This window comes from Ailuropoda melanoleuca, chromosome 14, assembly GCF_002007445.2.
Source record: "Ailuropoda melanoleuca isolate Jingjing chromosome 14, ASM200744v2, whole genome shotgun sequence".
Classification (NCBI taxonomy): domain Eukaryota; kingdom Metazoa; phylum Chordata; class Mammalia; order Carnivora; family Ursidae; genus Ailuropoda; species Ailuropoda melanoleuca.
The window spans coordinates 31,576,013-31,586,111 of record NC_048231.1 but is presented as its reverse complement, the minus strand read 5'-3'; the positions used below and the strand labels follow the sequence as shown (position 1 = coordinate 31,586,111).

The window sequence follows — 10,099 nt, the reverse complement described above, 5'->3', positions numbered from 1 at the left end:
CAGGATCTCCAGGTCCTGGGATCAAGCCCTGCATCGGGCTCTGCACTCAGCAGGAGTCTGCTTCTCCCTCTTGCCCCCTGCCCTTCCCTCCGCTCATGCTCCCTCTCTCTCTCAAATAAATAAAATTTTGAGGAAAAAAAAAGGGATAAAGAAAGGGGGGGTAATCAGAAGGGGGAATGAAACATGAGAGACTATGGACTCTGAGAAANAAAAAGAATATAAACACAAGACAAACAATGGGAATTATTTTTAAATTCACATTGGACATTTAAAAGAGAGGTTTTTTCTTTTAAGCTTATTGTTTTGTGAGGTTTTACACATTTAAAAAATGTTGCCCCTCACCTAGGGTCCAGATCTTGGTTTCTAAATACCATCACCCATTATCCACTAAGAGGAACCAGGGCTCCTTGGAGAAATGGCTGATTTCAAGGTTGGGGCTAGGAAAATATAAAATGAGCCTGGAACATCTTGTCATGCCAGAAATTAAGGAAGTGTTATATGTCAAAAAAACACAGGAGCCAGCTGAAGGGACTCCCACTGGTCAAATATGGGATAATATGAGCATCAAAATAAAAATAATCATAGTAATAGATTTTAACTCACTGAATAAAATAAGAACTCATGAGTACATGCAGGTATAAGAAGATGAACAAATAAATATAGAAATGGGAGAGAAGGGAAACCGTTTCTTCAGTAGAATGCCAGCTAATAAATTAAAAGATAATGACATTAGAAAATTATCATTTGGTAACTTTCATCATAATAATTGATCCAGGCATGAATCAGCCCTGGATGCTAAAACTAGTAGGTGAAAGTCTGATGAGAACAGGAAATTTCAGTCTGCAGGTTACTTATTAATTACAAAGGGGGAAATAGTGAGTTTGGAGTAGAGAAATCTGGTAGACATCACCTCAACCAAGCAATCACCACCAGTAAGGCAACATCATCATGCCACGTGCCTCCTGATATGATGCACTGAAGAGGGTATAACCTCACATCGGTGGTGTTACTGCCAAAAAATGCTTAACCCAATAGATTTATAACACTAGACAAACTCAAATTGAGGGACATTCTACAAAATAACTGGACTGCATTCTTCAAAAATATCAAGAACATGAAAGATGAACAAAGACTGAAGAACTGCTCTGGATTAAAGAAGACTAATGAGACAGGACAAATAGTTGCAATGAGTGATGCTGGATTGTGTCCTAGATCAAAAACATTTTTTTCTTTTACTATAAAAATATAATTATGATGTCAGTTTAAAAAATGATTAATTTTTGTGGGTCAGATAATAGATAATAGCATTAAAACAATATTAACTTCTTGATTTTGATTGATCCTGATTTTATTCTTGGTTATATAAGAGAATGTCCTTATTTTTCAGGAAATACATTCTGAAGTGTTTAAGGACAAAAGGGCATCATATTTGCAACTTAGCCTCAAATGTTTATTTTAAAAATTCTACAATTCATACATACATATGCAGATTGAGAGAGAGAAAGAAATATGATAAGTGTTACTATCTGGACAATCGAGGGGAGGAGTATTTGGGAATTCTTTGTACATTTCTCACAACTTTTCTACAAGTCTGAAATTATTTCAGAATAAAAAGTTGAGAAGAAATGTTCTCCTGATTAAAAACTTTTATACCTCCCTTCTGAAATTACCTTCAAAAATCGATTTATGGAATATATTTACATCGGCCCATCACTATAGAGCTATACCTTGCTCTTCCCAACAATAGCATTACTCAGTTCACCTGATTTGTTTAACAGAATCAATTCTAACGATGCTTTAGGGTTTCTAAAATTCACATCCATTCTCATATGTCAACATCATTGCAGATATTCACACAGTATTTTTCAGACTCTTTAGGGAATCCTGAAAGGCGTTTGCAAAATGTCTTGAGTGATATTGCATCATTTCGTAAGTATGAAGATGTCCAACACATAGCAAGAATCACTATACAATGCTTTCCCTTATTCTTCACCTCTGAACTAAAGAAGCTCATGCTTCAGCTACCTGCTTCAGGAGAAGATCAAACATGAGGATGAAACAATTTAGATTCATTTCATCATCTTCACAATCAAAGTCAATAGTCCTTCCTCCTGGGTGTCCAAAATTCTTGAAAGGGCTACGAAATGGACTACGCATAGGACTCCGAAATGGACTCTGGAAAGGACTATGAAATGGACTCAGCATATTGTGCTGAACTCGCCGGCCAGGATCAGAGGCAACACTCACCTAGAAGAAAGAACGTCAACACACATAAGTGAACTCACAGAAGCTAAAATGGCTAGATAAAATATCTGGGGTCTCACAGAAGGTATTTCCAGCTGTCGCAGTGATTTCCTTCCTTAGTCAATAGTGTTAGTACTTCCAAATAGTATGGATCTTCTCAAAATATAAAAATAAGAAATAAAATCACTGACATTAGGGCTCATGTCTAAAAAAAAGGCAGGGAATAAAATCATCCGAACTTTGTGACTAATTGCCAGGTGAATGAAACATCAGCACACTGAAGAATGAAGGTAGCTGTCTTTGTCACTATATTGTTCATCCCAATCACATTGCCAATTAAACTAAATCGTCTGCATCTACTAAAAACCGTAACCTGAAAAGTGAGACCTTACAAAAATAAAATATTACAAGATCAGTTTTAGAATCATAAGCACAACATCTCAGTTTAATGTGACTGGTTAAAAAAGAATGGCAACTGGATATTATAATTATTAAACTACTGTGGGTAAACAGTATATGTCAAACCTGTTGTACTGGTTATTGTCCATTTGCCTAACCCAAGCCCCTCACTGCCCTTCTTTGCCCTGCTCTATGCCCAAGGATGCCAAGGACAGAGTCTCTCCTGGCTTTCTTGCTAGCTGGCTTCCAGTTCGGTGCAGTAAATGGAAGGAACCAGCAGAAGCCGGCAGCTGAAGGAGAGAGAGGTGGACATATATGTCCCACCCCGACTGCTTTGATACTACATCCTTGGCAGTCTCTCCATCACTCTTCCAGCCACCCCTTCCTTAAAATTTCAACTCTCAGTGGGCCCTTGTTCCTTCAGCTCTGGGGGTATAATGGTTTCATACTGAGCTATTACTGGCGTCAAGGTGCCTCACCACCAACCCTTACTACTCCCTTAACCTTCCCCATAACTCTATAGGCAGAATCTCCATGAAGGTCTTTTCATTTGAACCATCTGGAACAAATTCTGTAGCAGGACGCTGACTGATATGTCTCTTTGTATATCACTGTGAAATCATATTTTCTCTCTTAAAGATCTAACAACCAGCAAGTTCCTTGAACACCATATTAAAAAAAAAAAAGAGTACCCCATCAAGAACCAAAATACCTGGATATTGACAGTGTTATCTATGGCAAATCACTTCAGCCCACTGAACCTCAGGTTAAGTATTTGTNAAAAGAGTACCCCATCAAGAACCAGAATACCTGGATATTGACAGTGTTATCTATGGCAAATCACTTCAGCCCACTGAACCTCAGGTTAAGTATTTGTAAAATGAGGATAATGAGTTCTTCTCCAACTGCCTCACACAATTACGTGATACTGTTCATTGTGAATACATCGCACAGTAGAAGGCACCAACTAAGTCACTAATATTAAAGGTTACAGAAAAAAGAAAATATAAATGTTGGCCAGCTGGTTCCTATGAGGCAGATGAGAAAAGAAGTAATGATTAAAATCAAAAGAGAGCCCTGGGTCTGAACTATGACCCCATGATTTTGGCATATTTCCAAATCCCTAGATATCAAGTAGGAATGACAGTAGGAAAAATGGTATGGAGAGGCTGACAAGGGCAAGTTGAACATAGTCCCTGACTACCATCACATGACAGTGAACCTGCCCAGAACCCATCCTGGTCTGGGAATGTCGGCACATCACAGAAGCTCTATCAGGTGCTTCGCAGAAAAATTATCAAATAGTCCCAATAGTTTTCCTACACTTGGGGCCAGATTATGTTGACTTTCTTATTCACAAAGGTACAAAGGGGTCCAAAAAATGGGCTCAGTTGGTCCATAGTGACAGCATCACTCAGAGTCCCCATCAGATGATCACATCTTCTCAAAACATGATAGAACAAAACATCCCAACTTCTCCTCCCCAAAGTGAAGCAGTCATCTGCCAAATAGCCGGTAGAGGATTCTTTTTCACCAGGAGACCAAAAAAAGAAAAGAAAAGAAAAAAAAGAATAATACCTCAAAGCTAACTCTTGTTTTCATCAAGGGTGAAAGATGGCTAATAGGTATGTGAAAGAGAGAAACGCAATGATTTATTGACCACAGATTATATGAACCGTATCTTAGAGCAATATTTTCTATGATTTAATGTGTTTAAAAGGTGAACAGAGTGAGATGAGATGAAAGCACTTTCAGAGAAGTTTATTATGATGTTACTTCTGGAGCAGACAGAATTAACAAAACCTTCACATGTAAGACAAAAACAGTTGTGGCAATAATTACCCTTCGAGCTGCAAGGTTCCCTGAGTTCACTGACTCTTGATTTTCTTTGATTTGCCAGTTCTTTAACAGAATTAACTCCATCGGAAAACATACTTATCAATAGTTGAAGTGGAACCATGATGTCTAACTCCGATAAGACCTGGGGAAAAAAAGGCAATGCCCCCCCCAAAAAAATACAAACTTTAAAACTCCAAAAACAACCAAAAAAAACAAAACAAAAAAAAACAACCCTGCATTTAACATTTTTTTCCCAAAGTGAACTATTGAACATAAGGATACTCTGCCTTATGTATATTCTATCAGCACAGCCACCCTCAATTTTTCATGCTAAAAAATCAAAGTTAGTATTGAACCTTCCATCCTCCCCGCTCCCCTCATCCCACAAATCGCCATGTTATTTCCACTAAAACTTCTAAGTATCTCTTGACACTGTCTCCTCCTTTCCATAGAATAGTGCCTTAGTTCACCACCTTCCTTCTCGAGTAGTGTAACCTGCATGCAATCCCATCCCCACCTCTGATCTGACTGCCCTGTCTGATCTTGCTTTCTGATGCAGGCTCAGGTATCCTGCCAAAATCAAGTTACTCTCTATCTGTAATGAATTTTTAGAAATAGGTGCCTCCCTCCTTCAGACAGAATTAACCCATCCCCCTTCTCTGCTTCCTTAGTTAGAAATCTGCATATACATTAGAGCAATTGTCGCCTTTTGTTATGTCTGACTGTTTGATACTATCTCTCTCACTGTGAGCTCCCTGAAGAAAGGACTGTTTCTTATCCCATTTTCTTCCCAGTGCCAATTACAGTGCCTGGCACAGAGGACTCTATAAATGTTTCCACAGTTAATTATTAAATCAGTCAACTCCCATCACTATACTGTTCACACTGTTCCCCAAATGGTTACACCAGTGGTTTAAAACCTTCAGCTGCAGCACCCTGTCTTCAAACTGGCACTCTGGGAAAGCCCTGTCCATAAAACACACAGGTGTAATTGCTCTCGCCATAGTGAGACCAGAGGCTGGTGGCCCTGTGTGCTCACCCCTACATAACTCAGTCTAAAGGGTGTGTAAGTGAGTGATGACACCTAGCCATCTATGGAAGGATTAGCTTTCCTAAAATGAGAAATTATCTTACTGATATCCACCTGGGTATGAAAAGTGTCCGAAAGGTGACTTTTTAAAAAAAAGGTCCCTTTACTCTTTGTCAGTTGTGAAAAATATGGCTCCTCAGTGCAGAACCCCAAAAGGCATCTTCACGACTTGAAAAGCTTTTGGTATCCCTCCTTCTGTGACTCAGCAATGTAACAGCACCCATGGCTAATCTAAACACGGACTCTGTCCTCCTGTTTTGAAACTGCCCAAACTTTTTGTCAAGCGTTCAACTCAATTTAATAAATGTTTAGGAACATCCATTAATGAGCCAGATGCTGAGAGGCAAGGATGAAGGGAGGCATGAATTCAAACATGAAAAAGGCCTGCCTGGTCCCTGCCCTCCAGGCATTTGCAATCAGGACAAGAGACAAAAATGAACTAAATATTAGACAGAATAACATTGGCACAAAGAGCCTGTATGAACACTGGGGGGAAGAAATAATGAATTCTGAAGGGAAAATGGGGGTGTGAAACAGCAGCAAACTTCATAGACGAGATAATTTTTGAGCTGCGCTTTAAGGATAAGCTGGATTACAAATGCAGACCAGAGAAAGGTATTCCAGGCTGAGGGAGCAGCAAGAGCTCTCCCTAAGTCAGTAGCTCTCAACCTTCCCAAGTAAAGGACCTATTTCATATGAAAAGATTTATCAGAATGCCCACAAGACAGCTATTATACTTTTAGAAACTATTGATGGGAAAATACATAAGGACCAAAGCAATTATGAATTCAGTAATAGTATTGCATAAATCTGTGTTTTATTAACCATAACTATAGCCACATATTATTGAAATATAGTTATTCATCTGTGCAGTGAGTTATTCGTCTACTGACAGTCCTCAGCAAACACGCGAATTTATGGACTCTTCGCAATAACTTCCTGCTCCTCTACCCAGGGATCTCAAGTTCGCTGGCTATGAACTATTGCCCCAAATAATTAAAAGTATCATTTACTTACATGAAGCCAAAGTAAAGCTTGTTCCTGCACAGAGGAAGGGTATCCTGTGAAGCGACAACTAATAAAGCCAAACATTTCTTCCAATGAAAAAGGTAGAGGACAGAGCTCAATGTCAAACATTTTGCTGGAAAGCAGAGCCAATAGAAGTAAATGACCAATGGGCATGGATTAGGGTCTACTGTTGCATTTTTAACTATACCTTATTTGGGGGAGCCAAACACTTTTGATTGGTCTGTGTTCTGAACGTGATGATCATGTTTCATTTTACTATAATAGCTTATGTCATTAGAAAAGATATGAAGAGTTCATGCAGTTGCTAATAACATTAGTGTTTATACTCCTACAAGGTTCAACAGAAGGAATGCATTTTAAGGAATTAGAGCTGCTCCCCAGAATCTAAGAACATTTTCCCTTTGCACTTCCCCCACTTTATCCAAATCATAATTATGTTTGAAAATCAGCAAACAATATGGTGTCCTATTATTCCACAGAACAAAATCTTTTCTGAACAATTCCAAGTCGTCTCAGCATAATTTATAACAATTACTTCCTTTTGCACCTTCAGATTTCTCTATCATGTTGTTAAAAAGTAAACAAGATTACATAAAATGCTTACCACAGTGCCTGGCACACATTACATGCTCAATAAATGTTAGACATCATGACAATTATGGTGACTTCATTAAACTACTTACCCACCTTAATACTTCCCTGAATTCTTTTAACTGATTATCTGGAACTTCTGTTCTGATGGCTTCCAGCCACTCCGGCATGATACACTCCCACACAGACTGACTGATCACATTGTAGGGGATCAGGCAGAGGATTCGGTTCAGACCTTCCTTCAACTGAGTCACTGTGCTGCAGGATTTATCCCAGTATCCACCAACCTGACGACGTTGCCACAGCCACAGGGGAAAAGAGCAAAATGCACCTGTTATGATTATACTCTAAGGACTTCCTAAAGGAAATGGGTGCAGAGAAAGACCACAATCCATTACATCTGAATCCTGGGCCAAGTAGCTTCACAGTGAGATTTGTAAGAATCTGTAAACCACCGGGATCCATTAGTTATAAAAAAAGGAAACCATAGTTATAAATAGGTCCAAATATCAATCAGAGACTGAATTTGAACTATTCTCCTGCAGCCTTCCCAGATCACACGTGAATTAAAATTCCCAAGATTTATTCCTAACAAGACGAGCACACTGTTGGAGCATTATTATTTCTAAAGTTTGACAAACCCGTTACAAATATATGCAGTTACACCTGTGCTTCAAAGGAAGATAGATTTCTACTACTGTACACTTTGCATCGAATATTTTTTCATTATGGAAAATAAAGTGGCAGAGAGCACTATTTTTCCCTTTGCTGCATATTGTGCCGTAGTTTTTTTTTCCTAAAAATGCTCTAAGGCGGGCTGAATTCACAAACGAAAAAGACAATCTTTTTACTAAGTAAGAGAATATATTAATTTTCGAGTGCAGAAAAAAATTTAAATCGCAATTTGGGCTCTGTTTATAATTGCAAGTTTAGATGAAGATCTTACATTCTTATCAAGCATATCAAAGTAACAAAGGCTTGACTGGTCCTGACTCTTCACCATGTAACACAAGTTTTGTGGGAAACCCTTTTATTTTAAATGAATCCAATTTTAAATGTTTCGTTATTAAACCTAGAATTCTAGGTTATTCAAAACAAATAAATCAGTTCCATTTAAACTCCAATATCTACTTGGTATCATACTGTCCAAATTCCTAGATGACTGACTCGATATTTTCAGGAAGTGACTACATTTCCAGGATTGCACTGTTGTTGTTAGTTACATAGACTCGAAGGACTAACACCGATAATCCTGACGGGGTGGCGCGTATCCCTGCTGAGGTTACCTTGGCCATGTAATTTATGGTTGAGCCACGTCAAGGCCTACTGGTTTTGAGTCACATTTTAGAACAAGTATCTCTGTGGTGTTCCTAAATTGTCAACAGCCAGACAATGGATCCTTTGATTTGGAAAAGTTGTTATATTTCAAAGGATTTCTAGAGAGTTCTCACCCTGAACAAATGTCCTATTACCAATATGGGAGGATCAAACTGATAAGATACACACACACATATACACACACACACAAAAGATCACAGCCAGCCCTAGAAGACTCCACTAGCAGAATTCTAGAACCGAAATTAGATTTAGAACAAAATTAAAATCTGCCCCACCATGAACCACCCTCCACTTCCTCCCCTTGCGAATGACCCAGCTGGAGGCCCATATTCAGAGCCTGATAGGAGCTGTTATAAAGGCCTTCCCTCTGAAATTTAATTGGGCTAAAGTGGAATGATGTACTCAGAGGGAGGGAAGACATCTTGAAGCCTTTGCCAAACAATCTGTAAAAATATTGCAAAGGCGCACAGCTCCAAATCTACGCGCCTTAGAACATAGGGATCTTCTGTTTTCCCCGCTTAGGAAATCTTCTTGCATTGATATAAAGAATTCAAACGAATGCAGTTGAGCAGGGAGGCCAACTCCTTAATTAATGTTACTATCAAGGCTGCCATCTCATTCTTTGAAGAATTAAAAATAACTGTCCTTGCCTTACTAATTGGATCTTTGTGAAAACATAATTGTGGTCCTAGAAGTATCCCAAAGCCCACCCGTGCTTCTTACCAATCCCAAAGCCTCCCCTATTCATCTCAAGATGCCTGCAGATACCATAAACAGTCAGGACATTGGAAAAGAGGCTTCCTGCACTGAAGAAACACTCCAGTAGTAACCCTCTCAGGCCCCGTGTCAGGCTCCACACTCAGCTGGGGGGAGGGGTGTTCTGCCTGGGGATTTTCTCCCTCTCCTTCTGTCCCTCCCCCACCCCATGCTCTCTGTCTCTCTCTAAAATGAAGAAATAAATCTTAAAAAAAAAGTAGCTTCCAAAATCTTTCTGGCAGCTTGAATTTAAAGTTATACTAACTTATGTGAAATGATAGATATTCGTCGAATATCTAGATCATTTCTAAATAAGACAAAACACTGAAACATTAATTATTCAATATAAGGTCATCTACTTTCGGACTCTTATTTTGACAGAGAGACGAAAGATACTTCGATCTGTTAATAAATATGTTCTTTTTGCCGCACGGAGCAATTATACTATGAAGCATATAGCTCTAGAAGTTACAAGGCAGTACATTCATAAAATTTGCCAACATGCTACAAAATATGGTAGGTGACTGGCAACTCTAACTCCTGTTTTTCTCTGAAAACTAGAGGCTACTAAGTGTTGAAGATTATAAGTGAAACTCTTAGCAATAATAAGAGTCAAGGAAAAAACTCTGTAGGCAAAATATTCAAGGAACATTCGATGTGCTTTTGTTAAGGACAAAAAGAGTAATATCGTCCTAAAGTCATTTTTAGAGGTTGTGTGAGACCTCCCAGATTAAAAAAGAGGAAAGTGAAGGACAACAACCTGAATGGAAATAAAAAGTTGTAAAGGATGGTGTGGGTGGAGCTGGGGGGGTG

General features: G+C 38.8%; 1 protein-coding gene across 1 annotated transcript in view; it reads right to left on the bottom strand.

Moving 5' to 3' along the window:
- UNC79 (unc-79 homolog, NALCN channel complex subunit) overlaps positions 1-10,099 on the bottom strand; it is a 203,516-nt gene that overhangs the window by 110,622 nt on the left and 82,795 nt on the right. Inside the window, 5 exon segments of the mRNA XM_034643061.1 lie at positions 2,026-2,247; positions 4,486-4,507; positions 4,509-4,624; positions 6,590-6,713; positions 7,289-7,479. Coding sequence (XP_034498952.1) covers positions 2,026-2,247; positions 4,486-4,507; positions 4,509-4,624; positions 6,590-6,713; positions 7,289-7,479 — 675 coding nt within the window.